This window comes from Fusarium phalaenopsidis, assembly GCF_050370095.1.
Source record: "Fusarium phalaenopsidis strain FUZ10S chromosome Unknown contig_32302, whole genome shotgun sequence".
Classification (NCBI taxonomy): Eukaryota; Fungi; Ascomycota; class Sordariomycetes; order Hypocreales; family Nectriaceae; genus Fusarium; species Fusarium phalaenopsidis.
Window position 1 is genome coordinate 718,600 of NW_028145405.1, and position 27,576 is coordinate 746,175.

The window sequence follows — 27,576 nt, forward strand, 5'->3', positions numbered from 1 at the left end:
ATGCATCGGCCGGAGCTATTCTCGTTTCTGCTGCCTCTGCTGGCCACGTCGGTTTACGGCGCAGAGAACCTCGACTGCTCGAATATCCGGGTAGATGGCCAGAAGTTTGACCTGTCCAAGCTCAAAGGCGCGCACTCGGTTGTCACGACCCGCTTCGAGCCCAGCACTCTGGAACACTACAACACAACATACACATTGGACGTGTGCGGACCTCTAGAGAAGAAGGGAGCAAACAAGTGCCCCAACGGCACGAGAGGTATGTGTCGAGCTTGATACTTGCGCTGAAAGCTCGTGGCTGACTGATGGCAGTGTGCGCTGTCACTCACCTTCTCAGCAACGAAACCAAAGACGAGTCTGATACGATCACAAAGGTGGTGGCCATAGCGGGTAACCTTGAGAACGCCGGCGGCTCCCGGTTCGACGTGACTCCCACAAGACTCAAGACGAGCGACTCGAATTCCGATAGACAAAAGGAGGGACTGCGGCTGGTCTTTACTGGCGGAAAGTACCCCCTCAGCGGCGTCCCGGCAAAGGAGAAGAAGGATCAAAAGGCTATCATTGAGTTCCTCTGCGACCCGGACAAGGAGGGCACGGAAGGAGAATGGGTCTGGGGGGAGGGCAGCGGCAAGCTCAAGGCCCGAGACGATGGAAAGAAGGAGGGCGACGACAAGGAGAAGGAGGGCGATAAGGATGGTGATGAGGGCGACGAGGAGTCTATGATTGAGCACCAGCTCAAGCACGACAATGCCACCCTCATCTGGGATGGCTATGAGAATGAGAAGGACGTTGGTGTTCTGCGCCTGACGTGGCACACCAAGTACGCCTGCGAGAGCCAATCTGAAGGTGGTGATGGTGACAGCAGCTCCCATTGGGGCTTCTTTACCTGGTTCATCATTATGTGAGTATCTCGCGTCGGTTCTCATGCCACACACTAACACTTTTTTTGCAGCGCCTTCCTGGGCATCGCCGGCTACCTAATCTTTGCATCCTGGATCAACTTTACCCGCTACGGCGCCCGAGGTTGGGATCTCCTCCCCCACAGCGACACCATCCGCGACATCCCATACCTACTCAAGGACTGGATCCGCCGGGTCCTCAACACCGTGCAGGGCACCGGCAGTCGAGGCGGATACAGCGCGGTCTAAGCATAGACGTGTGTTTGCTTTTCATATTTCATTTACACCGCGGTGAAATGGCCTATCCTGGCCTGTTAGGGAGGGATTTGGTACGGCGCTTCAGGCTGGACAAGCTTGCTCTCTGGTTGGAATTGTATACATAGTGTGGTGATTTTCTATCGTCATGGGCTGGGGGTTTCTTCAACATGTAATTGGGTGTTTAGATTCAGATTCAGAGAGGCAATGCAGTGCTGGGTTTGTGGCCCGGTTGTTTGATGCTGGGCATGCGGTACTTCCAGTCATATTGAGCTGTTGAGACGAGGAGTGATGGGATTCTAGTCCTCGTCATGGTGTAAGCCATGACCCATAAGTCTACCTTGACTATTCGGCCCCAGTTCCAAGGTCCGGAACTTGCTCCGAGGCTCATGATACAGGAGCCATGACTGAGCTAAAGTACCGCAAGTCAAGGCACAACCGAGGTCCCCCACGGGTATTCTTTTTCCTAGAGAACATGGATCACACCTGTATCTGAATCATACTATATCCCTCTATCCCACGAAAAAGAACGGGATGACTAGGCCAAAACGTGGGTATAAGCTCCGTCCAAACTAGGGCCCCCTCAGCTAAAGCGCGCGTGATGTAGGTAGTTCGCCGTGACTCTAAGCATGCAAGAGACGACGAAAAAGGGAATGATTCCAAATAATGAGCCAATTGGATCCCTGTCGCTCTTTTTTTGACTCTGTTCCTGGGTGAGTCGAATATGTGAGCAAGTCTTCAGCTGCGATAGCGGAGGTGTTTTTTCTTTTATCGATAAGATCAGCAACCACAAATAATTCTCATCCCCCTCCAAACCCCTCTACCCCTTCAACCACACACTCTCTACCTTGCTCAAACGATAGAATCCTACGAGGAAGGAATTCAATCACTCATAATGGCTTTCCGGCTTCCCGTACGATGCCGATTGGCGTCCATCGCCGCCGCGTCTCGCCCTCGGATCGCCTACCGGGCCCTCTCGTCCCTCCCCAACGCCGACCCCTCGCCCGAGTCCAAGAGTGCCGCCATCGTCAACGAGCACGCGCCGTACATGGTTGCTACATACGCCCGTCCTCCGCCTGTTTTCGTCAAGGGTGAGGGATCGTGGCTTTGGGATGCAGAGGATCGCAAGTTTTTGGATTTCACCGCCGGTATCGCTGTCAATGGCCTCGGACACTGTGATCCCGAATTCACCAGGCTCTTAACCGAGCAGGTATGTTTTGATAACAATTGGTCAACGATATGGTATTGACTTGTGTGCGCTGTAGGCCAAGACTCTCGTTCACGCTTCCAACCTCTACTACAACCCCTGGACCGGCGCCCTCTCCAAGCTCCTCGTCGAAAAGACCCTCGAGTCGGGCGCCATGCACAACGCCGCCTCTGTCTTTGTCTGCAACTCTGGCTCCGAGGCCAACGAGGCCGCCATCAAGTTTGCCCGCAAGGCCGGCAAGATTACAGACCCTTCAGGCGAAAAGGTCGAGATCGTTTCCTTCAAAAACGGCTTCCACGGCCGCACCATGGGCAGTCTCTCCGCTACGCCCAACCCCAAATATCAGAAGCCGTTTGCGCCCATGGTTCCTGGGTTCAAGGTTGGAAACTATAATGATGTTTCGGGTATTAATGACCTTGTTACTGAAAAGACGTGCGGTGTCATTGTTGAGCCTATTCAGGGTGAGGGTGGTGTTACCCCCGCGACTGAAGAGTTCCTCGTCGCCCTCGCCAAGCGTTGCCGAGAGGTCGGTGCTGTGCTCATCTACGACGAGATCCAGTGTGGTCTCGGCCGAACGGGCACCTTCTGGGCCCACGGTACTCTTCCTAAGGAGGCTCACCCGGATATCCTCACTACTGCCAAGGCCCTTGGTAACGGATTCCCCATCGGTGCGGTGCTCGTGACGCAGGACGTTGCCGACAAGATGAAGGTGGGCGACCACGGAACCACCTTTGGCGGTAACCCTCTCGCCTGCCGATTGGCGCACTACATCGTCGGACGTCTCTCCGACAAGCAACTCCAGGCCTCAGTGACAGCCAAGTCGGAGGTGTTCCGACAGCGTTTCGCCAAGCTCCAGGAGAAGTACCCAGAGCTGGTCAAGGAAGTCCGCGGCCGAGGTCTCATCCTCGGTCTCCAACTCTCCGAGGACCCCACGCCCATCATCAAGGCTGCTCGCGAGAGGGGCCTCCTCATCATCACAGCTGGCACAAACACTCTTCGATTCGTGCCGAGCCTGACTGTCACGGATGAGGAGATTACCCAGGGTCTGGATATCCTTGAGGCTGCCATTGAGGCGACCCGGTAAAAGAGGATGTAGAGCTCGGTGTTGGAGGTGTTGGATATTTTGAGTTTTCTTGTTCTTGGTTATGTCGGGCACTGGTTAAGATTTAGGTTGAGGAGCGTAAAAGTAAGGTTAGATAATAAGACAGATACCATTCACTTACTGTCTTGCAGACGGGTGGCTTAAGAAAGGCCCGACTTGATATGACCTGGTATTTAAACCCTCGCTGCCTCCTCGTTGAGTTGCTCTGTGTTATTCCCTTCAACATCAGCGACCCATGAAGCTCCCTCCAGATGGGTCTTCATCTCTAGGAGCATTGTTTCTATAACCAGCGCCACCGTCGATGGATTCCGTTGCTCTTAGTGTCTGTTCTTTTCAATATAGTCGCGGCGAGGTCGCTCTGCGTCGTCGTCACCATCGCACGGGGTCGCTTGTGTTTTGAGACAATCTGCTCCTGTCGCTGAGCTATGATGAAACGGCCTTGTAAAGGTCTGAGCTCATTTGACTTGACATGTTGAGATATTCAAGTGAAGCTCAATTTCATCAAGCGGTGAGGCACAATACATTCACCTAAAGTGTTCAAGTCCAAGTTTGCCAGAAAAATAACGAAAAAAGTCATCCAGATGTCAATTCATGTATGGCTGTATATGTCCGCAAACCCAACTAAACCAAAAGCAATGCTGTGCAAACAAAATCACACCGCACGACGCCAGAGCCTTAATCCTCACACCGATTGATCAATGATGTCCTCTATCCTCATCTTCATCTAGATCTAGCAAATAGCATGGGTCTTTCCAGTCTTGCCCTGAAGCGAATGTTGCTCGTTCTGTACATGTTAGTCAGTATTCTTTAGAGATTCGAGGCTGGTAAACTTACAGTGTAGACAGGGTGGCCGTGCTTCCCCCGGCCCATGGAACTGACGTGGTTCTTGATGTACTCTTCCCTCTTGCGGATGGACTCTTGGTCTGTCTCCTTGAGAAGACCGTGACAGAGCTTGATGTCGGCGATAAGAGAGTCGCAACGGGTCTTTGTGAAATCCTCACGGACAACGACACGGAGCATCTTGACGCCCGAGTTGGGAGCCATGGTGTAGGCGGGCACGACCCATCCTCGGGAGCGAAGGTGGTGGGCGAGTGCGAACTCGTCGTAGTAGCGGTCGGGATCGCCGCCCTCCTCTGTAGTTCGGAAGCGGAACGCCACAAGAGGAAGACCGGCACCCGATCGTTCTGACATGATGACAAAGCCGAGGTTCTCGAGCGTCTCGGTCAAATAGTCGGCAGTTCGTGTCAGGTTGCTCATGATGGCGCGGTAACCGTGCTTACCCAGGCGGATGAGCTGGTAGTACTGGCCAATAACCTGTGAGGCACCCTTGGAGAAGTTGAGGGTGAATGAAGACTGGTCGGCACCAAGGTAGTTGATGTTGAAGACGAGTTCTTGGGGGAGGTAGTCGGGGGATCGCCAGATGACCCAACCAACACCGGGGTAGACGAGGCCGTACTTGTGGCCAGAGACGTTGATAGAGACGACCTTTTCACATCGGAAGTCCCACTCAAGATCGGGGACAACAAAGGGAGCGACGAAGCCACCGCTAGCGGCATCGACGTGGATGGGGATGTCGAGATCTCGCTCGACGAGGAGGTCGTTGATGGCCTTGATGTCCTCGTACTCGCCAGTGTAAGTGGTACCGAGGATACAGCACATGCCGATAGTGTTCTCATCACACAGGTCAACGGCCTCATCAGGGTCCATGACGAAGCGCTCAGGCGTGCAGTAGACGAGCTTCTCCTCAATCTCAAAGTATCGAGTGGCCTTTTCCCAGCAGACCTGGACAGCAGAAGACATGACGATGTTGGGGTGCTCGGTGCTCTTGCCCTCGGCGATTCTGCGCTTCTTCCAGCGCTTCTTCATGGCCAGGACGCCCAGCATGATGGCTTCTGAAGAGCCGACGGTGGATGTGCCGACAGAGGTGCCTGGGGGAGCGTGGAAGAGGTCACCAATCATGTTGACACATCGGTTCTGGATGTCGGCAGACTGAGGGTACTCCTCATAGTCGATAAAGTTCTTGGAAAAGGACTCCGACATGAGCTTCTCGGCTTCATCTTCCTGTAAGTGTGTGTTAGTGAGCTATGCAGTGACGTTGGTGATGGTGGAGTAGTGGCTTGCGTCTCCCCCCAGAGCCAAGAGAGCCAAGACGTGGGACCGGCTCCCGCGGGCGGGTGGGGGAACACATGCATTGGCGTGAGACGGGAGCTGTGCTAGCACGGAAGAGAGAAGCCGATGAGTTGGCTACGTACCATGTAAGTGGTGACGAAAGAAGCGAGGCTTTATTACCAAGTTAGTATTCAGCTGTCTGTGTCGTATGCAGGTTGCTTACTTGAGCATGGGGTTGTTGTCGAGGCTCAGATCGTCCTTGATCATGCGATAGGCGATATCGCGGGGCATCTCGCACTCTGGCATATGATGCCGGGGCAGGTCCATGCCCGCAAAGCGGGATCCGTAGACGCTGGTGGTGAACTCGTCCTGGTAGCTGGCCAGCTGCAGGGGAGGTCTCCGGGAGGCGCGGGAGCTCGTGGACTTGACCGAGGCGGCGTCCGAGTCATCGCGGGCGCGGACGACCGAGAGGTGAGCCATGCTGTCGATGAAGGAAGGAGTAACAGCACCGTTGCCGTTGGACGTTGGGTGGTGACCGTTAGAGAAGTAGCCGTTGGAGTGGCCGTTTGTCTTGATGAGGTTTCCCTCGTCGTCGGTCTCGATCACAGCGGGTGAAGGAACCTCGTTAGGTTCCGTACTTTCAACAAGACTCATGATGAAGAGAAGAAGAAAGAAGAGAGGGGAAAAGAAGAGGGGAAGCTCTGGAGATAGAGGTACAGCAAGGTAACTGTTTGCGTATGGTGTGGCGTAGAGGGTTAGGAACTCAATCCGATGACGGCAAGCCGCAGATGGTAGTGGGGGATGACAAGTCAGTAAAAAATGACCTGAATAAGAGGATTGTGTGTCTGGATGGAATGCTAAGAGCGGATGGGAGGGGAATCAAGACTGAATGCGAGGACGAGCCATGGACTTTTTAAACAAAAAGGACTCAGCTCAGCTCAGCTCACAGAAGAAGGAGAGGGAAATAATACGCAACGGGAACAGCATGAGTGAGAATGGGGATGGGGCAAGGCGCTGTTGACCGTCGTGCCTGAACCCGACCGAGTCTCTCCGTGCTTCGAGGCCATCCCAGACCATAGAGTCAACTGTGCGCAAGAGATCCATGTCCCAGTAATCCATCCGTCCATCAATCGACAGTACCTAAAGTCCCTGTAGTACCGCTCGTACAGTACCGTCCCGTCTACCGCGCCACCAACCGCTGAGAGATACCCCCAGAATACATGACAACTACATGAGGACTCGCTCACTTTCACTCCCAATTTTACTGTACCATTCATTCCCTCCCGGACAACCATTCGCCGGGGGATCAAGGGCCCATGTTTCTCGGTGATATTGGTGCTTTGGGCTGACTTGGGCCTCCAAACGACGCACACCTACGCCGCCTTACACCTACCTTACCTTGCCGTCCAATTCAGTCTCTCCTCGTCCCATATTCGCTATGCTTTAGACCGAAATCCCTCATATTACAGAGCTTCCTTTCTTTTCCTTCTACTTTCGGCCCGCGGCGGGCGGGCGGCCTCTATCCCCAGCAACGCCCCAACCCCCCGTGTCGCCTCACCTCACCTCACCTCACCTCACCTTATGCGACCAACCCAACCCCTTCGGTCACCCACGCCCCCCGGGAACTCGATGCCGAAAGAGGATTACGGTCTTTCTCCCTTATTCTTTGACGAAAAACATGCGCTCTTTTTTTTCTGTGTGTTTCGGCTTCTGGTCTCCGGACAACCGCAAGGGTCGGTGAGAGAGGATACCTGCTAGGGTGTCCTCAAGGTAAGTAAAGGTGGCCGAGCATCCGATTTCCTCCACCGACCCCAATCTAGGATTTGTCCTTCTGGAAACAAGCCCCGGGTCAAAGGGGAAAGACCCATACGGTGTCCCTTTGAACGTGTCATCATCGCCGGTGAAGTTGTAGTTTTGCCGCATCGGAAGACACACAGCTCGGGGCTCCATCGAGAGACATGCCCCCAAGGATGCGATCCCATTTGGCGATGGACGATGGGGGATTGTGACATACTACATAGAACGTAGCATAAGAGATGTATCTGCATCGCCCCCCCTTTCCCCAGCCCGAGTCGGTGTGAGATGGGGATGAGACGGATGTTGTGCTTTCTTCCATCTGGGCGGGCGCATCTGGCGGGCGCTTCAACCTCGCATGTGGGCACATCTACACCTCCCGTCTCGTGTTTCTGTCTTTTCGTACCCTAGACAACCTGCTTCTTCAAGACCAGGCAGCATCACCAACAAGAGATCCTCTCCAGAGTTCCCAATGCTCTGGGACGACCTGCAGTGCAGAGGCGCCCCTTGCACTCCCTCCCCTGGGGCCCGCTCACCCCATATCCGTGGCACTTGGGAGCATCAATGACGCAAGTTTGCAGAGCTCATGGCTGAGTCGAGAAAGTTGGTCATGTTCCTTTCTCTTGGCTTCTTTTTCGTACCTCTTTTCTCCTGAGACATCGTGTCTCCTCCGTACTCTCCTCAGCTGTACCTGTTCATGATACTTTGTCTCCTCAAACCAACAATCGTCCCATAAACATAGCTACGTACTCGTCTGCAGGACTTAGATGGGAAATATCGGGCACGGCAGCCCGGGGCAACAGGCCCTCGCGGCCCAATCACGGAGGTTGCCGGCCGGCCGGCGGGGGACCCACCGGGGGTGTGAGCCGCCGAACGGGCAACATGGGTTATCGACGGGTTTACCTCTTCACTGACCTCACCTTGGCCTGTTCTTCTTCTCACCGCGGTATTGAGCAAGGTAGAGACTCTGTTGCTTCCGTTTGACCTTTGCGGAAGCGCATCTCTTCCGCAAGAGACCCATACGAATTACTCTACTGTAAGAGACGGTCTGTATGTCAACAAACGCCAACACATCAGTAATAAATCCACTCAACAGACATCTCTTAAAATAACATTCTCCAAGATCATTATACCACGTAGTTAGAGTATCAAGTGGGAATCTACTCAGCCAAACGAAAGAAGAAAAAAGGGGGCCTTGTTTCTCCGTGAGGTGCTTTACGTCCCGAATAACCTGACATTTCCAAGTGGCGTGTCTTTTACCAACGTCCGCAAATCCGTTTCCGCATCGAGACCCGTCATCAATAGCATCAAAGAAAAGGAACAAGACCTAGAATATCCCTTACAGAGGTAGGTAGGTGCTGTAGAAAATGCACTCCCCTTGCACCTCTCCACAACCCAATCGGCCACCTCCCCGTTTTCGTCCCACCCCCAAGTTTGAGTTGGTGATGTTCGCCTTTGACCGGGGAGCCCGTCCTGGCCCTCACCGAGAATCAACAACCCCTGGCATCTGACGCAACGACCGCGCCCCTTTTGTCTCTGTGTTTTCGGTACGTAGCGGCTTTGCATTGATTATTACACGTGCGTCTCCCCAAATCCCATTGGATTATCCCATTAATAGCCTGAAGCAATTCACACCCCCTGAACCCTCATCCCCCCAACCACGGCGTTTCCGTCCGTCTTTTTGTCTCTGCTGCCTTGTCTTTGCTTACCCCCGGTTAATAACACCACTGTCCCGTTTTCCCGCGACGGTCCGTCCGGCTTTCAATGTCCGCGAACCAATCTCGTACTTCTAGATCAATCGTCCATCTGCTGTTTTTCGCTTTTCGTCCCTGTTTTGAATCCTGGAGCATACAATGCGGTCAACAGTTGAGAAGAGATGAGACGTAACGTTCAGGGCCGTTGACTCGTGTTTCCAAATTGTCCCTCACTGTTTCAACGACTCGGATCGTCTGGAATTATTCTAGAAGCACCACTGCTTTGAGCTCACCGAGCATTTCACACTGGGCCTCTGCGTTATCATAATGATCTACAGGGCATACCCGTCTCCTAGGCCAAGACTACTGCCGTACATGCCCAATCATACCCAGCCGTGTCAGCCATTCCCGTAAGGGTCCCCCTTCTTTCTCTAACTGCATAAACGTGCTAAGCTACGTACTGTACTTGTCGTGTCTTCGTGTAACCTGTCAAAGGTACTGTATATACATCCATGCCCTTCAACAGAAATCGTCAATCTCTCGAGCAACCCTCCCTCCCCTAGGCATGTAGCTTGGGCCTCCAGACATTCCTTGGCTCCATAAATCGTTTCCCACCGACGCAACCCGGACATCAATCAGGTTACGCATCATCCCGCTGCATGAACATCTCACCTCGACATCTAACCACCATCGCAAGATCCCCCCTCGGCGCCCGCAACTTCGTGTCCGAGATCCAGCCTCTTGGACCCTCGCTGAGCGAAGCCTTACCTTGCCCTACCTCAGCTTCCATGTTCCGAAATGGCCAATCTCGGGAACCCACCTGGCCTCTGCTTCAGTCGTCGTCTCCCATCCCCATCCCCGTCAGCCCGCTCGCCAGACCCTGCATCCGTCGCCCTAGTAGATCGTCGGAGCTGTTGAGCTTGACGAGACTCTTGTTCTTGTTCTTGCTCTTGCTCAGACTCTTCTCCCTCTTCCGACGAATCCCGTTCTTCCCGTTCTTTTCCCCATTCACCTGTCCATTCGGCAATGCCCGTGGTGTCGTGTTTCCACTCTCGCTATCATCACCCTGTGCTGACGTCGAGTATTGCTGCTTCGCTTGAGGCGGCGTCTGCGTTGAGCTCCTCCTCTGGTTCATCTTTGTCATGCTAATCTCGAGAGGCTTGTCTTCCTCTCCACTCGACTCTGTCCGCAGATGCCGTCCCTCGTCTCCATTGAGTCCGAAGCCGTTGGATCTTGCCCTATCCCGCTGAGACCGCCTCACCTTTTGCAGTCTCATAGCCTCGGCGTGCTCAAAGAGTTGATCAAACCAGTCGATACACCTCTCAAAGTGTCTCCAGGCCGGCGGATATACAGTCGGGAACTGCATAAAGCCATGCGACGTTCCAGGGATCAGCATCACCTCGGCTGCATCCCGATCATTGAACTCCACCTCCCTATAGTCCCCACGGCCTCTCGCTGCAGATTGGTCCTGGGCGAACGCCGCCTCCTTGGCTCGCCGCAGTCTCCCCGCAAAGATGACGGTGTCGTCAACCAGCGGATCTCGCTCGCCAGTCATAAAGTACGTCTTGGGAAAGTCAACCAGCAGGGCCTCAGGTGCCAGCACAGGGCTCAGGAGGTAGTCCTGCGAGAAATCGGGTCGGTTATGCGCCCCAATGTACAAGATAATCATGGCCCTCATCATCTCAGGGGTGAGGACCCTGTCGTTAAAGTACGAGATCATTGACGATGTAGCGAGCCGCGTCTTCATAGGCTCAACTTGATGAGATGAGCGCTTTCCGTTCGGCTCCGGAGTCTCCTTCGGCATACTCAAAGACCGCGGCCCAACGTGAGAGAACTCGGGGTGAGGACTCCGAGGCCCTTGGGAGTTTGCGATCAGAGCTTCTTGAGCTGTCAACAAACTCAGTTTAGGTGGTGGTGGCGAACCATCCTCTTCATCATCAGAGTGGTGAGGTGTTCCCACGAGATCATTATACTGCATGCTCTTTCGACGCATGATGGTGCGATTCGTTCCTCTCATCTTGCGATCTCGAATCAACGACATTTGCTCATCCGTCATCCAGTTGCCGATATTCATATCCAGAGCAGGATAGAAGCAAACCAGCCCATCTGGGGCTGGCAGCTCGGCTCTTCCCGAGGGTCTACGGAACGCTGGATGTCTTGTCTCAAGAATCATGAGCGTTGCCGCGACTGCGAGGTTTCCTCCAGCGCTGTCCCCTGTAATGATGACCCGGGGAATTTCCGTTCCAGGTAGGCCTACACATCTGCCCTTGGTGTTTACGATGGTAGTGTAAACGTCGAAGCATTCGTTCAGGGCATAGGGGTACGGGAACTCGGGAGCCTTCTTGTAATCAAGACTGAGGACAGGCAATCCCGACTTTGCTGCCCAGGAGAACAACTTGTCGTCGTTGCATCGAGGGTCCATGGCAACGAAACCACCGCCAGGAATATCCAGGATCAACCTGTCATGACGCTCCAGCTCTGCCAGAGGTCCATCATAGTACAGCCATGCCAGCACAGGCTCCTTGTAGTCACTATCGGCGGGTCTCGGAATTCGGATCTGCCTCGGTGGCCAACGCATGAAACGGGGACGCATGAGCCCCTGGAAGAAGCTCAGATATGGGGACGTGCCCTTGTTCCAAGAGACGCGGAGGTGTTCGACGGTAATCATGCCCCTGACCTTGCGGACCTTTTCGTCGGCCTTTTCGGCGGCCACGAGGTAAAAGAGGGAGAAGACTATGCTCGCTAGGTCGCGCAGCCACTTGGACCGGATCTTCATTGCCGTCCAGAAACCAGCATCCAGGGCAGTGAGGACCCAGGTGGCGCGGAAGTAGTTGGCGTCGTACATGTTGGCCATGGGCTCCGGGCTAGCCAAGCCGACGAGAGCGCTGAAGTTACGGGCGGCGTATAGGTAGAGCATGGTGATGACGACAGTCTGCCATGCCGTAAGTCGCTTAGAGAAGACCCTGGAGAGCATCTTGGCGCCGGGAGGGCCATGCTTGTGGCCCCTGGGGTGCGTGTTAGCCGACAGTCGCGTGATATTACCCCGCGGGGAGGGCAGGGAGCTGACGGGCTTACTTGACGAGGTAGGCAGTCCAAAAGGTGAGAACGGTGAGGACCTGGAGACGTCGGGACTTGGCCGAGGGCCGCCCGAGGACGTGATCTATCATGATGACCAGACCAAAGTTTGACTTATCGTAGGTTTATCAGATGTCGTCGGTCGAGTCTTGGGGGCTTTGATGACGAGACAAAGAAGGATCAAGAGAGGTCCAGGCGCATGTTGCTCGGGGTGGGAGAATCGGCCACCTTCACATGAAAGAACGATAACACGAGTCGATGTGGTCCAGACACGGACGACAGGGGATAAATAGCTCCGAAGCCTCGGTCAGAGACGATAACACGAGTCGAGATGTGGTTCTTATGGTTAGATGATGAAGCGAGGTGTAAGAACAGTCGAAGAGGTGAGATTCAACTCAAGACAGAACAAGCAGAAGCATGAAGAAGGGAAACAGGGAGAGAAAAAAGACAAGGCAAAAATAAAATCAGCTGCGCCATCAAGGCGGGCTTCAATTGACATTGGTTCCATCGTCTTGTCTACCAGGCTCGATTCGGCCGCACGAGCCGACGACTCGTGACTCGTGACATTAACGTTCCAGGTTTGAGTTGGGAGCTGAGCTGGCTGACATGTGAAAGTGGAAAGTGTCAGACAAAAAGTTGGAGTCGTCGACGAAACGCGGGGGACTTTGCGGGGCGTGATTGGGCGGCCATGACGTCGTATTGTCCGAAGCCCCGAGATAGTGAACTGCTTCTAGAAAGGTACGGTGCAATAACGGAGGAAAGCATGAATTGAGTATTTCTCCGTCATTCTTCGGGGAGATACTCTTCGTGCCTGACGCTTCTCCTCTCACGAGGCCAAAGCCTCGTTTGTCACGACTCGTAAGCCGCCCCAGGCTGAAACGGATCAAGGTAAGCCTCGATTCTCCAGAACGGCAAGGAATGCATGGCATGGCGCTGCTAAATGCAGGGCACATGATTGATGGCTTGTGGCGGCACGTGTCAGTTCCCCGCAGATTCATAGCCTAGCACCCCGGTGGACATATCATGGGGTACTCTAACGTTGGAGATTTGGTCTGTTGATGGAGAATTATTTCGAGTGTGTTGGCATATGCGGTGCAACCTGGTTTTCTTTACGGTTGCCTGGAGCATGTCTTGCAGTAGATACTACTTGGTTGACGTATGATCGCTATAGATGTTGATGTACCCATGTTAGGTGGGAGAGACAATGATCAATGGCACAACACCAGACTCTCGGATGACGCTCAATAAATCACGGGTTTTACTAACTTGGAAGTCAATGCTATCCAGTGCTTTACGAAATATTCGATAGCATTGTCATCAGCACGCTTAGTTGCGGCACTTGGTCAACTTCGTTCCCCGCGTATAGGTATAGGGTGACGATAGTCTTGGCTGAGCATCAACGTCAAGAAATTGTGGGCAGGGGGAAGACGATCAAAAGGAACAATGTTTTTAGGGAATAATAATATCGAAAGATTCGAACCTGTCCCTGTTTGTCAATCTCTGCAAGCCCAGCGTGAGGTTGCAATACATGACGGAGGAAGGTATTGGGCCTCCTTGCTACAGAGTCTTGTGAGCCAGGAGAACCATCCCCAGCACCACGGACATGGGGAGAGAAGAAGGAAACCGATCTGACTTGTGGCTTCCCCCATACCAATTGATTGAAGAATGAGTGGGAAAAAAAAGCACCCAACACAAAAAGAAAAGCTGCTCCGAGAAGCAAAAAATGGAGACTGAGGGATTTGAACCCCCGGCCTTCTGCAAGCGCCGATGAAGATGCAAAGCAGATGTGATACCCCTACACCAAATCCCCTGTTATTGGATGATGCCCGGACCAAAAAATACAACCCAAATGCTTGGGTTCGCACTCTCTGACGACACATCACACCTCCACCACCAACACCCTCGAGTTGTCATGGTCTTGAATGCTGCCATAACATATGCCAATTTGACTATCCTAAAAATTGATTCAATTGCTGATAATTTGGAAAGTGCCAGGTGTCATTGTCTTGGTTCTATGACCGCTTCTATACGCAGTCGGACCGAGTTATGAGAAACACTTGTAGGGTGAGTTGAGCTGAAGCGAACAGCACAATTCAAACATACACCGATAATTGTTTTGGAATAATTGGACCTAGAGGATCGGTCATTGCACTAATTCTCTGTTATAATTGCATCGGCTCGATGACATACATCCGAAACAGTGGCTCTGATCCTCATTTACCATCATCACCACTCACACGGTCTATCAATTTTGGAGCAATTACTGGCTTAATTCAACACAGCTCTAAAGGTTTCAATTAACCACACAGATCTCTCCGTGCGGAAAGGTAAACTGCCACGTCCAGGGTTCCCGCCCCTGGCACATCTTTTTTTTCGTGTATCAACCATCTCTCAACCGCTTAGAGGTTACCGGCAACAAAGTCGGCAGCGGCCTGAGCATCCTGGCCGTACTGCAAGTGAGCAGCAGTAATGACAAAAGAACCGGAGCAGACGCTGTCGCCAGAGCGGCAAAAGACCTTGCAGCGCTCCTCGGCAATGCCCTGGAAGCCCTGAGACTTGACTAATTCACCATATTAACCTCTGTTTTCTCTGTTCTGGGTTGAAAGAACACTTACAGGGGTCGCCAAAGGTGACGACGGCGGCAATCTTGCTGGTTGTAGCAGCGGGGAGGGACTTTGCCGCGTTGTGGACGAGCATGGCTCCCTGGGAGTAGCCCGAGAGAACGACCTTGGTGTTGGGACACTTCTCGTAAGTCTGCTCAACAACCGCCACCCTATCTCCAAAGGTTAGACCTGCTTCTACCGTAACCCGAAAAAACCTAGCCACTTACATCTTCTTGCCGCCGTCAGAACCAAGATTCATGATGCCCCCGATGCTGGCGGGGTACTCGACGCCCTGCACGGCGAGCTTGTCGCTGCCAATCTCCTTGGCGAGGGCCTGGAAGAAGGGTGGTCCGGCGACGCTGCCGACGTTGCCCATCTCCGAGGTGCCACGGGCAAAGATGACGGTCACGTCCTTGCAGGCTCCCTCGAGGCCGTTCTGGGTAGAGCCAGAGAAGCCGCTCTGTCGGGCCGCCAGGGGGCTTGCGGCGGCAAAGGGCGCAAGGGCGAGAAGGATGGTCTTGGTGAAGGAAGGCATATTGTGTTTATATAACTCGGTTGAAGCGAAAGGAGTAGAAACGAATGTGGTCTGAAAGAAGCGAAAGTAAAGAAAAAAAAAGGTTGAATTGGATTGTTAAGGCTGTTTACTGCCAGCATGGCTTCGGGTTTATATGCTTTTTCATCCTCAACGCTCAAACCTTTTCCTTGATCATCCCAACCCTGATACCATGACAAGTTCATCCAAACTCATCTTGAGTCCGCAAACTCTTCCCAAGATGGAAAACCTTACGAATTCCCCATCAACCTCTCACAACTCAGCCCTGCCTCGGTACCAGGCAAACTACCCCGGTCTTTAATACAGATCGAATTACTTCCCTGGTTGCTGGGTCTAAAAGCGGTTCAATCCCCTGTCGTGGCGTGGGGCCATATCATGGTGAAACGGGGGGCGGCGTTGCCAAGAGGGTCCGATGAAACGGCGGTCCCCGAGGGCTCGAGCTGAGGTTGAAACGACGTCTGTCGGTTTGATGTGATATTTGTGCGTTTCTGTTTCATACAAAATGAAAGAGGCCTGCACTATTCTATGCTTCAATGTCAGCGGGAGATCCACGTCGAGGTACCATTCTTGGCGGGACGTTGAGATGGGGCCGGCCTCACCGGCGCGCTCTTGACGAAATCATCTCATGATTGGAGCCATGTCATGTGAAAGAAACAAAAAAAACAGGGAGATTCAAGGTAACATGCATCTGTATAAAACAGCCTCTGATTGATGTTAGTTAATAATCGCGGTATGTGCCTTTTCGGGTTAGCCATTTCGAGATGCACTGCGCACCACAAGCATTGTAGTTCCCTCTGAAAAGTTCTGAAAGGAAGTATGCTCTGGTATTCATGATTCAGCAAGGAAGGAGAACAAGTAGAACATCTGGCAAACTTCTACCTGGCAGTCAGAGAGATGCAGCAGTGATACACATCCACTCAGAAGCCCATCCCTCCCATTCACAGCCTACCCATGCCATTTATGGAACAATTTGTTCATGCCAAGTCAAGTGAATTCTCCCTCCTCCACCAAACTCCGTTCTTTCGGAGTTTTGCACTCTCCCAAAGCCCGGTTTAGGATGTCGGCTTGGTCGAGTCACCATCCTTTACTGGAAGAAGCTCGGCAAGCCGGACACTGATACCGGCGTGTTGAGCATAGACCCGTAGACCGATAACACACACGGGGTTCCATGGCTCCTTCTTGCGCTGCTTTCGAACTGAGCTGTCGTTGCTGCCCGGCTCCGAATCCTCGTCGTCAGATCCCGACTCGCATTCCGACTCTGTGTCTGAACTGTCTGAACTGTTGGCTTCCTCGGAATGAGCTTCGGTGGCCGGCGTTGAAACGAGCTTCGACTCCGTACTCTGGTTCCTTGCGCTTCTTTCCATCGGGGGCGAGTTTGAGTCCTGCGAGGGCCTTCGTGACTCTCCTTCCTTCTTCTCCTCGACATTCTCCCATGTTTCTTTGTCTGATCCAGTCGGGGCCTCAGACTTGGCCTGATCTTCCACAGGGTCCTTGAACATGTCGTCAGGCCAGAACCCAGGTGTCGGAACTTCCGACGTTGACAAACTTACCTTTCCTGACTCACCACTTACCTTATCCAGGACCGCATCATCGTTGCTTTCAACTCCCTTGGTCTTCTCGCTCATGCAGCTGTAGTACTCAGTCTTCTTCAGAACCAATGCCTCCTCGATTTTCCTCCTTGCGTCATCCTTTTCCTTCTCCTCCTTCTGGGCTATCTCTCGCTTCCGGCTACTCTCCAGCTTTTCCTTCTTGTCATTCTCCCGCTTTTTGCGAATAGCCTCATCCTCGTCCACGATTCCTCCCTTGGCATGCGCAAGGTCATGTAACAGTCCGACTTGTTGAAGCTTCCGAGGCTTCTTGTCTGCAGCTATCTTGACAACCTTCTGAACTGTGGGTCTAAACTCTGCGTGCTGGGCAACAATCTTGGGAATGACTTCGTAGGTTCCTGGCTCGAGTTCGACCTCGCAGTTGGTTGACCGTGTACTAGCTTCAGGGATTGTTCGTGTCTGACAGATTGGCGTGGCATCATTGACAGACTTGAGAAGAAACTGAAGAACGAACCTATACTGTCCTTCGAGTCCGTTGAAATATCTCTTGTCAAGCTGGTTGTGGTTAGTATTCAATGAGGGCTGTTGGTGAAGGAGAACCCACCTGTGATAGGGCGATGACCACAATGCCTTCTTCTTTGACCTCTACGATAAACTTCTTCTTGAGGTAGCCAGAAAGCCATGGGACGTTGACGCTTGTCCACTGTTGAGCTACAGTCCATCGCTTATCAAAGACTCGGGTCCGATGGATCCAGACAAAGTTGTCAAGCATGTCGTTGTAGGACATCCACCAGGAACCATCGTCGCCAAACCGATATCGCAACTTCTGTATCATGTGTGAAGTCCACTCTTTGGACCCATCTGACCAAGGCCCATGCCAAGCCCCTTGGCCTCTGTAGTTTCTGCTTCCCCAAGGGTTCCTACAGACCGTCAGTATGAATGTTTAGAGGCAGAATACTCAAGGGAAAGGTGTTAATAAGCTGAACGGCGTACCGAATCTTGACCAGGCGCACCTTGTCACCCCTTTCGTCCTCAACCTCAGTCGCTTTGAGAACAGAATAGGCATGGCACTGGACGATGCCATTGTTGCAATCTGTCCCTAGACGACACGCGGATAGGCTGAAGACGAACTCTGAGTCCTCGGTATCGGACACCAACATCTCACGCCAGAGCCGGTCCTTGCGAAGCACGCTGTTTGCCTGCATCATAGTGGCGACACCACCAGTAAGGTCTTCGACAGCGAGGCATGCCCACCCACCCTCCAAGGCCTCGTAGTCGCCATGAACCTTGGCAAACTAGACCTACTCAGTCGTTGTCGTATGTTGTTAAAGGGGGATACTTACTGCTTTCTCAAGCAAGGGGAACCAAGTCTCATTGGCGTCCTCACACTTGGCAAATGCCAGAGAGTCGGAGCCCGTCTGTTTCTCCCTTTTGTGACGACGTTCGTGCTTACCGGTTGCATCATAAGTCTCGTCTGTGTGCCAATAATCCTTTTCCTTGAGGTACAGATTGTCGTCTACAACTGTCGGAATCCACTCCCCATCCCGGAAGAAGACGAACCCGTAGACACCGCATTCCTCATTTTGTTCAACACAAATCTTCTTCATCAGGTCTTGCCGGTGTGCGATCGTGGCCAAGGCAGCCACCCACCAGCAGTCGCCCAGATGGCCTTGCTTGATGTCTGAGCCCGAATAGCCACCGATAGTGAACTGGGGATTCTCAAAAATCCACGGGATACGGTGGACTGAGCCAGGTATGTATTCGGGATCAGGGGAGGCATTGTTTTTGGATAGGCATCTCCACAGGCTCCAGATATCGACCTCAAGGTTGTTGCTTGACAAGATCCCACTGTTCTTGAAGAATTCAAGAGACTTCTCAAGTTTCTCGGCGTTGACCATGTCATCAAGAAATCTATTTTTGAGACCGCCATCACCTTCTAGGACGAGGTTATGGAGGAGGCCAAAGAGGCAGTCGTAGGTGCGCCTTCTAGAATCCAACTCGATATCAAACTCGGGATCGCTAAACTTGGAGTTGGTGCGCTCACACTCCTTGACGATGGCACGAACTCGATCCTTGCATTTCTGAGCAGCGGCCTCGTAGCTTTGTGCAGCGTTTCGAGACTTGGGAATTGACGAGTCGGCATCTGCGAGAAGGGACTTGTGCAGGCTCCGAGGGAAAATGGAAGTGACTTTGCCCGGAGCCTTGGAGTTGAACTTGTCCCAGAACTTTGACACGACAGCTTGAGGACTGAGAGCTTTATTCTTAGCCTTTTTCTCATTGGAGGCCTTGGTAGATGATTTCGTCGACTTTGTCATGGTGTTCAAGTTGAGCGACTTGGAGAAGGAGGTAGTTCAGGTTGGGATTTGGCAACTTGGTGAAAGAATGCTTCCTTCGGAAGACCTGTAAAGAGGAATGATTTGGGACCCAGGAACTTTCCATGAAGAATCAAACTTGGTTCTTATAGACAGAAGACATAGCTTGAGGAAGTCATCTGTCGCCCAGCTTGGCTTGGAGTCAGTTCACCAAGAAGTCGGGCGTAACATCACGATGTTGCACATGCCGTCGGGCAAAAGAATGCCGCACCCAAGTTGAAGAGTGAATGATCACTTAGATGAGCCGAGATGGTCAAGTTGCTGACACTTCTCTGCATGGGTATGCAGCCGGTGACGAGACCGCACAAGGCTGGGTCCAGGGTGTCCTGTGGTGTTGCAACAGGCAGCATAACAACAAGTCACAAGAGCAATGACTGAAAACACTCCGTGGTCACGAGCCATTCGTGACGACCTTGGCAAATGGAGGAATCGCCAATCTGCATTGTCAGGAGATATAGAAGAGATGTTGAGGCACGTCGCTCATTTTGGGTGGTGAGAATGAAGGCCAAAATAACAATTGATTGGTCTGAGATTGAGCTTCCATGGCATGGAGGTTGAAAATGCAGATATGACTGCAGGGACGTTGCTTGTGTTGTGTTACTTGTGGGAGCTAATAAAAGCCACCCAGGCAATGGTTGCCTTCCGGGACTGACATCCATGTTGCCTTGCATTTGGTTGATTGGAGATGTTGGTGTGCAGTGCTAATGAGGTGATGTTTTTCTACCCTTCTAAGTCGCATGGATGCGGGCGCAAGGGTCAAGACGAGGCGAACATGGGCGCTTTTGATCGCTCAACCTTACCTTAAGCCAGTGAAGATGGCATCCAATGTCAGCTTCAGCTTCATTTCGTCGGTAGGCTGTGAGAGTCGTTGAAGCCGGGCGTAACGAGGGAGAATATGGAAACGACCGGAGATGAAGGAGGGGAGAAGAGGACAGATGAGCCGCGGTGTGATGGAAGGACTTGATGTTACGGGACTCAAGAGGAAACCGCTTGAGGGCACCTGCCTTCGTTGCTTGATGCTTCAGTGTTCATCACAGTTTTGGATTCATGGTTGATCCAACTCTTTTTCAGCTCCAAGAACATTTTAAAGCCGTGGTTAAAAGGCAATTGGCATCTTTATATCCTCGGACTTACTCTAAGCATCATTTTTCACTTGATCCTGCAGGGCTAAGGAGGTCAATCACCCTGGTAGCAAGGGAGAACCTCTGTCGTTGAAAAATAATAGGATTGGATACGTGTCAATGAGGTATTGCAAGCTATCCACCGGGAGGATAACACAATGGAAACACGATACACAGACAGCCCGGGCTTTATATGGAAGTTATACACGGTGGTGGCAGGTGCCCTAGTCAACCTAGACGTCAACGGTACGCCAAAGGCGCCCGGAAAGGGAAAGAGTTCCTGGGGCAAGTGCACGGCTTGGCTTGCCGAGAACCGGGGCAAGATGATGTAATTGACAAAAAAAGTAAGACGGGACGAGAACTGGAGGAGGCCGGACCCTGAAGACGCCGTATATTTCATCGCCAGGTGCCCAATAACCTGAACAATCATTAACAATAATGTCTTAGAAATTTTACCTAAAGCTAAATCCATGGCGCCCCTTTATTTCTTCAACCACTCTCCTTGTCTATCCTATGAATCAGCATCCCTGTTCTGAATAACCTCTCCTGTGTCGCGGTTCTTTTGTCGACCCCGCCACAATACGACCTTCGACCCTATCCGCACTATCTTATCACCTCATGGTCCCCGGCTTTTCCTCCACCTCACGTTGATCTGCCCATCCATCGAGATCTTCATTCCTCTCTTCCCTCATTCATCAACTCCCCGCATATGAGCGTCATCGCGACGTCGCCCGACTCCTGTACATGTCTCGACCCGACAACCTCAAAACACCGAGTTAAACGGCCTGAATCGTCGTCTGCTCCTGTTTAAGCTGGAGCTGCTCGAGACCCAACCTCCACTGCCATGGCGACAACTCCACCAACGGTTCCCGAACCCGAGCAGCCGACTCCCACCTCTCCGACCGTCGCCACAACCTCTGCGGTTCTTTTGACGTCCGCGTCTGAATCGAGTGACGATGGTATCCGCTTGAGTCCTGCCGCTGCTCGTCGGTTTGCTCGTCGCAACCTCCGCCGTACATCACCAACTCCCGATCTTGTCACAAGCCTCGTTCGACCGCCGTCGCCTGATGCAATTTATTTTGGGGCCCAAGTCGCCCAGCAGGCTCGGCAGGATATTAGAAATAGGCTTGATGCGTCATCTTCCTCGGGCTTGTTGATACCAAATGTCAACTCGGATCGCCGTTCCGGGCCCTTGCTGCCGCCTCATCCTTCTTCCCTCGGCATCCCCAAGCGATATGGCGGAAACGGCATCTTCGACATGTACTCACTGACATATGTCACCGAACCTGATCCCAACCTACTCTGTCCTATCTGTCACGATCCGCTTGTCGACCCCGTGACGACTCCTTGCGACCACACGTTTTGCTACCTCTGTTTGCGCCAGAGCATTGACTCAAGCCCTTCTGGTACCGCCTGTCCCATCGACCGAGAACCGCTTGCATGGCCAAACTGCTTTAGTGCACCGCGACTTGTGCGCACACAGCTTAACAATCTCAAAGTCAAGTGCCCATACCACGCGAGAGGATGCAAGTCAGAGGTTCGCCGGGAGGTGGTCGAGATCCATGCCACCACAGAGTGCCGGTTTAAGGACTTTACTTGTCCCGGCACCGACTGTGACAAGAGGCTGCGATCGAAGCCAACAGATGATGCCTGCCCTCATCACGAGACCAAGTGTTCCCACTGCAAGACCTCATTTGAGGCGACCGATCGGGACTTGCATCTTCTAGCATGCCCCATGAGCAAGACCCGCTGCGAGGGCTGTTGGAAACTTGTCTATCGGAGTCAAATGGAGACACACCGCGATCTGGAGTGTGAGGGTGTTGTCGTTAACTGTCCCTATGATGAGCTAGGCTGCCCTGCAAGGGCTCTGCGTGGACAGATGGACATTCACACCTTGGGTTGCGCATTTCACCCCGACACTCCATCCGGCATGATAATCCGATCTCAGCGGGAACTTATCCAGTCTTACGGTGACCTCGGACAACAGATCCAACAATTAAATGCCCGTCAGGACGAAACAAGCCGTCGGCTCAACGAGATCAACTCATCCCTCAGCCGTCGAGGCGGAGATGACTCGGTGGTAGGAGACAACCGCACTATCCAGGACCTGGATGCTGGCTTCGAAGAAGTGCACCAGAATTTGACCCATCTCGAGGCCCGGCAAAGTATGTGGACAATCAACCAAATCATGCCCATCCGCGAGGAGGTGACTGAACTACGAAATAATATTAACATGATCCGAATGCATGTCAACTGGCTCCTGAACCGGAGCCGAGAGGAAGGTCGCATTAGAGCGGCCAACTCTGGATCAGCATCAACCATACAGCGAGACAGGTCCATGGAAGGCCCCCGTCTGTCGGAGCGTCGCCGCTCAGCCAGCGCCGAAGGGGCAGATCTGCCTCGACTATGAGACAGACATGAAGTGCTCCATTCTTTTGCCCTTTTTTTCTGGCGTAATAAAGGTTCGGGATACCCCTAGCATATACACAGGCATGATGGAAAAACAATAGGAATTATGGTGTACATAGGTATTAAAATTTTGTGAATTATCATAGAGATGGACAATCAAGCAAGATGGTTATGATACTCGAGGGTAGGTCTCGTTTCGCTGTGACAATATCTGAACTGCAAAGCTATGTCGTCAATGTCAAGAACCAAAGGTTCCGTTCTGACGTCAGCAGAGAAGAGACCTAAGTATCTAGATAAGATTCCGGCGCCTAGGTAGTGATCCTTTGCTATTCCGAAGACGCGAACTGGCGATATCTCCGATGGTAGTTGAAGGCGAAAGTCAAGCTTATTAAAAATCCCGTCCACGGAGCCGAATGCGGGTGGGGATCCAGACCGGAGCGGAGTTTACCTTCTTTCTGCGGAGTTTGGGCATTTGCTTCTCAACACGGAACTACCTTTTTAACTCACTCTTGGATTATTATTGTTGTTTATCGGGATGCAAAAGAATCAGTAAAGACATTAAGCGCCATCCGGCCCAAGGCAGATTTCAAATACATCCATCCATCTATTGGCTCATCTCACTTCTTCCAGGGCATTCCACGTCCTCAAGAGACCCGACGGCACAGGCAGCTACCCGCCGCTACAGCCCGTCCAACACAGCTAGGCTGCAGCGCCACACACAGGGGACCAGTCACTGAACTACAGCGCGTGCAGCCTCACCGCCCCGCGTTAGGTGCTGTCCCGTCTGTCTGAGGTGGTGGCTACCTGGTTTCCCCCACTATTACCAAGCTGCCCGCCCTCCATCATCACTTCCCTCTATCCTATCTGCCATCTGTGAGGCTCGGGTCCACACAGACCTCCCACCTCAATCTTCAGCCTCGTCATCCATATTGCACTTCTCTCCTGCACCATCTTTCTTTATTCCCCCTCTTTCTCATCGTTGCATTTTAATCGACGCCGGAGAACGCCGCAATGGATCCTAACGAGCAGCCTTCGTGGGCTGGCGGTGATGCCCCAGACAAGGAGAAGATGGAACAGGCAAGTTAACCTCATGCGCCGATGGAGCTCATGATGGACTGCCTGTTAACGTGCAAGGTTCAGATCCGTGCTAGACGCCTGGCCAAGCTGGGAACTTCGACTCCTGCTTCATCAAAGTCGGACGAGAACAAGGCTCCAGGCCCCGAATCGTCGAACCCGTCACGCACGTCCACGCCGAAGCCGCAGACCACCTCGACCGACTCATCACGACCCAAGATCAACGTTACCCCCTCCGTGCCCTCCTCGAGCTCCGCCGCGAACCCCTTCACCAAGCTAGTGGCCAAGACTGAGAACCAGAGCGAGCCGTCAAGCTCAACAGGTAGCTTCCGTGTGAATCGTAAGAGACAGGCTTCTGAGATTGACGACGCTGTTCCAGCGGGCCGACCCTCTCCACGCCCTTCCAACTCTCAACCCGAGTCCGACGAGGCCTATGCCGACCGAGTCCTGTCCCAGATCTTCCGCATCACCGTGGACCCGCACAACATGTCCAGTCATGGACACAGGCTGGTGTTCCTCCCAAACCTGAACCAGGAGCTCAACGACTCTGGAGAGCCCTTGAAGCTTTCAGCCGCTTCTTTGGATCAAGCGCTCATGGAGGCGGCTGGAGCATGGCCTCAGGATAAGCCTCTCATGAACTACTTCTTGCCTTGTTGGAAGCGGGCTGTGAAAGCAGCTACTCAATTCAAGGCCACAGAGGGACCCCGGTTCGAGGTGCATAGCGAGGCAAAACGGCTGTGCATGAGCAACTGCCTGTTCGCTTTGACCATGCCGGATCTGTACGGGTGAGTAGAGCGGTAACTCTGCGGAAGCCAACCCTAACAGCCATGTGTAGACGAGACCCAGACCCAAGGCATGACACACTTGTGCCGTACCTCCTGAAGGGTGTCCTGGACGACAATGGCCTATGCTTTAACTTCATCCAGGAAGCTATTAAGCGGTTTGACGACGATGACGCCATCCCAGCCCTGTTCAACGATGCCATGGTTCAGATCTCGAGTAAACTTGGAACCTTGTCCATGAATGACGATTACAAGCCATACGTCCAGGTGCGCCTCATGAATGAAATGCCGTCAACTACACGGCCGTAGCTCTGACATGATTGATAGGCGATGCTTACATATGCGCGATTCCCACGTCTCATCGTTAACTTGGCTAAACACCCTTGCTTTAACATGGCGCAGAGCGCCCCTGGCATCGAGAAGCACACTCTTCTCGGTCCCTTTTTCCGTCTCTCACCTCTCCAGGGCGAGGCTGTGAAGAGCTACTTCCCGGGACCCCGGTCCCTTGATAAGACCAGGATCAGTACTGCACAAGACGCCCTCCGCATGGTGTTGCGGGCACACCAGGATGATCTCTTTGTGATTACAAACGCCTTCATCCGAGCGGGCGCTGATACTCGATCTCGGACATTGGACTGGTTTGCTTACATCATGAACACAAACCACAAGAGGAGGGGCATGCGGGTTGATCCGAGGGAGGTTGCCTCAGACGGATTCATGATCAACGTGACAACGATTCTAGACCGATTCTGCGAACCTTTCATGGATAACGACTTCAGCAAGGTGGACAAAATTGACGACAACTACTTCAGAAAACAGCCGCGAGTGGACATCAAGGATGAGACAAAGATCAATGCCGACCAAGCCCACTCGGACAGCTTCTACGCTAACAAGGTGCCTGGCGAGGCCAACTTCATCTCGGAGGCCTTCTTTCTCACTCTTGCGGCGCATCACTATGGAAGCGAAGCCTGCAACTCACAGCTCAAGGGCCTGGATCGGGACCTTCGGTATTTTGAGAGTCGCATCGAAGCGATGGAGGCGGAGCGTCCCAGGATGGCCAACGTTCCTGACCAGGCGCAGCGGCTAGAGGCAGCCATTGCAGCCCACGTAAGGACGCTGGAGAATGCAATTAGCAAGAAATATGCTATCGAGGGTGTGCTGCTTGACGAGCGGATGCAGAGTACGTCTTTGCGTTTCATGCGATATGTGGCCGTCTGGTTGCTGCGTCTGGTGACTCGATCCAAGTACAAGCCTGGTCTGGAATCGTCAGAGATTAAGTATGTAATGTCTTTTCTGGTGTCTTTACCATATGCTAACCTGTTAGGCTTCCTCTTCCTGCCGAGCAATCAGATGTGTTTTCATGCTTGCCGGAGTACACCCTCCAGAACATCGTGGACAATTTCACTTTCCTCTTCAAGTAAGTGTTTCCATTGCATGTGTGTCTCAGCCCGACTAATAGGTTCCAGATGGATTCCCAAGATTCTTCCTAGTGCGATTGGAGATGAGATGATTGCGCTCTGCGTGACATTCCTTCGCTCAACCGAGTACATCAAGAACCCCTACCTGAAGTCGTCATTGGTTTCTTTGCTCTTCTCATCCACCTGGCCATTGATGCATCTGAAGCGTGGCGTGCTCGGTGACCAGCTTGTTGGCAGCAAGTTCGCCAATGAGCACCTCTTGCGAGGGTTGATGAGGTTCTATATCGAATGCGAGTCAACAGGCGCCGACTCTGCCTTTTACGACAAGTTTAACATCCGATATGAGATCTTCCAGGTGATCAAGTGTGTTTGGGTGAATGATCACTACAAGCGCCAGTTGGCGCAAGAGAGCAAGTGAGTTTTCGCAGGCCAAATTGGCTGTATGGGTGGCTAACAAGGACAAAGGGTCAACAAACAGTTCTTTGTTCAGTTTGTTCACATGTTGCTGAATGATGCCATTTATGTCCTGGATGAAGCTCTCACAAAGCTCACCAAGATCAGGAGCCTCGAGAGGGAACTTGAGGATAGGTTCCTCTCACCAGAGGATCGCCAGAAGAAGGACGAGGAGCTCCAGCAGCTTGCCAACACGGCCAAGTCGTTTATGCAACTGTCCAACGAGACGCTCGAGATGATGAAGCTCTTCACCGAGGCTATGGGCGAAGCCTTTACCATGCCTGAGATCGTGTCCCGTCTGGCAGGCATGCTCAACTACAACCTCGAGACGCTGGCTGGCAAGAAGGCGGCTGCCGAGCTCAGCGTCTCCAACAAGGAGAAGTACCACTTCCGTCCTGTCCAGATCATCTCGGATATTGTTGATATCTACCTCAACTTGGAGGACTCGAGCGTCTTCATTGACGCTGTCGCCGCCGATGGACGCTCCTACAACCCTGAGGTGCTCAACCGCGTCAGCCAGATCCTGACATCCAAGCACCAGAAGGAGCCGGCCGAGATTGCCCGCTGGGACAAGCTCAAGCTCAAGTTTATCGACGCCAAGCTCCAGCTCGACCAGGCCGATCTGGACCTGGGAGAGATCCCGGCCGATTTCGAGGACCCCATCATGGGCGACCTCATGACGGACCCCGTGCTGCTGCCCAGCAGGCACATCGTGGACCGTTCCACCATTGTGCAGCACCTGCTGAGTGATCGCAAGGACCCTTTCACTAGGCAGCCCATGACCATCGAGGATGCCATCCCGCAGCCGGAGCTGAAGGAAAAGATTTTGCAGTGGCGCGACGAGAAGATAAAGGCGGCCAGGGAGAAGATGAAGAGCGAGGCTATGGACACGACTGAGGATTAGAAGGGTTGCCATTAAGGGGGGACTAATGAGTGCATGTGGTTGTTTAGGGGAACTCATCGAAGGACGGATGCATGCATACTTGGCTTTGATTTTTCTACCACGGGTTTCCACAGCGCAGGAGGAAAAGGGGATGGACCTGGCGCGGGGAAACGGTTTACGACTCAGTGATAAGAACAGACAAACAGACCAGATTATGTATGTGTATGCC

General features: G+C 52.9%; 8 protein-coding genes and 1 non-coding gene across 9 annotated transcripts; 4 read left to right on the top strand and 5 right to left on the bottom strand.

The window, feature by feature from the left end:
* LRP88_07610 (autophagy-related protein 27) lies at positions 1-1,145 on the top strand (the record flags this gene model as incomplete). Its single annotated transcript, XM_083244132.1, has 3 exons — positions 1-256; positions 310-898; positions 950-1,145. 3 exons carry the CDS (start codon positions 1-3, stop codon positions 1,143-1,145), a joined length of 1,041 nt encoding a protein of 346 aa, XP_083098626.1.
* A 901-nt stretch (positions 1,146-2,046) lies between these two features.
* LRP88_07611 (acetylornithine transaminase) lies at positions 2,047-3,442 on the top strand (the record flags this gene model as incomplete). The annotated part of the gene is made up of 2 exons (XM_083244133.1): positions 2,047-2,361; positions 2,417-3,442. 2 exons carry the CDS (start codon positions 2,047-2,049, stop codon positions 3,440-3,442), a joined length of 1,341 nt encoding a protein of 446 aa, XP_083098627.1.
* A 748-nt stretch (positions 3,443-4,190) lies between these two features.
* Positions 4,191-6,223, bottom strand: LRP88_07612 (glutamate decarboxylase; the record flags this gene model as incomplete). The annotated part of the gene is made up of 4 exons (XM_083244134.1): positions 4,191-4,244; positions 4,295-5,521; positions 5,713-5,740; positions 5,793-6,223. 4 exons carry the CDS (start codon positions 6,221-6,223, stop codon positions 4,191-4,193), a joined length of 1,740 nt encoding a protein of 579 aa, XP_083098628.1.
* Positions 6,224-9,889: 3,666 nt separating this feature from the next.
* On the bottom strand, positions 9,890-12,224 carry LRP88_07613 (Alpha/Beta hydrolase protein; the record flags this gene model as incomplete). Its single annotated transcript, XM_083244135.1, has 2 exons — positions 9,890-12,062; positions 12,133-12,224. 2 exons carry the CDS (start codon positions 12,222-12,224, stop codon positions 9,890-9,892), a joined length of 2,265 nt encoding a protein of 754 aa, XP_083098629.1.
* A 1,632-nt stretch (positions 12,225-13,856) lies between these two features.
* On the bottom strand, positions 13,857-13,942 carry LRP88_07614. Its single transcript has one exon. It is a non-coding gene; the product is annotated as a tRNA-Ala (tRNA).
* Positions 13,943-14,531: 589 nt separating this feature from the next.
* LRP88_07615 (cutinase-domain-containing protein) lies at positions 14,532-15,270 on the bottom strand (the record flags this gene model as incomplete). The annotated part of the gene is made up of 3 exons (XM_083244136.1): positions 14,532-14,692; positions 14,748-14,905; positions 14,963-15,270. 3 exons carry the CDS (start codon positions 15,268-15,270, stop codon positions 14,532-14,534), a joined length of 627 nt encoding a protein of 208 aa, XP_083098630.1.
* Positions 15,271-16,340: 1,070 nt separating this feature from the next.
* On the bottom strand, positions 16,341-19,150 carry LRP88_07616 (uncharacterized protein; the record flags this gene model as incomplete). Its single annotated transcript, XM_083244137.1, has 4 exons — positions 16,341-17,390; positions 17,440-17,755; positions 17,829-18,130; positions 18,179-19,150. The coding sequence occupies 4 exons, from the start codon at positions 19,148-19,150 to the stop codon at positions 16,341-16,343; spliced, it is 2,640 nt and encodes an 879-aa protein (XP_083098631.1).
* Positions 19,151-21,172: 2,022 nt separating this feature from the next.
* Positions 21,173-22,738, top strand: LRP88_07617 (uncharacterized protein; the record flags this gene model as incomplete). The annotated part of the gene is made up of 1 exon (XM_083244138.1): positions 21,173-22,738. One exon carries the CDS (start codon positions 21,173-21,175, stop codon positions 22,736-22,738), a length of 1,566 nt encoding a protein of 521 aa, XP_083098632.1.
* Positions 22,739-23,847: 1,109 nt separating this feature from the next.
* LRP88_07618 (ubiquitin elongating factor core-domain-containing protein) lies at positions 23,848-27,368 on the top strand (the record flags this gene model as incomplete). The annotated part of the gene is made up of 6 exons (XM_083244139.1): positions 23,848-24,596; positions 24,647-24,860; positions 24,921-25,870; positions 25,918-26,010; positions 26,060-26,425; positions 26,477-27,368. 6 exons carry the CDS (start codon positions 23,848-23,850, stop codon positions 27,366-27,368), a joined length of 3,264 nt encoding a protein of 1,087 aa, XP_083098633.1.
* Between the last annotated feature and the right edge of the window lie 208 nt (positions 27,369-27,576).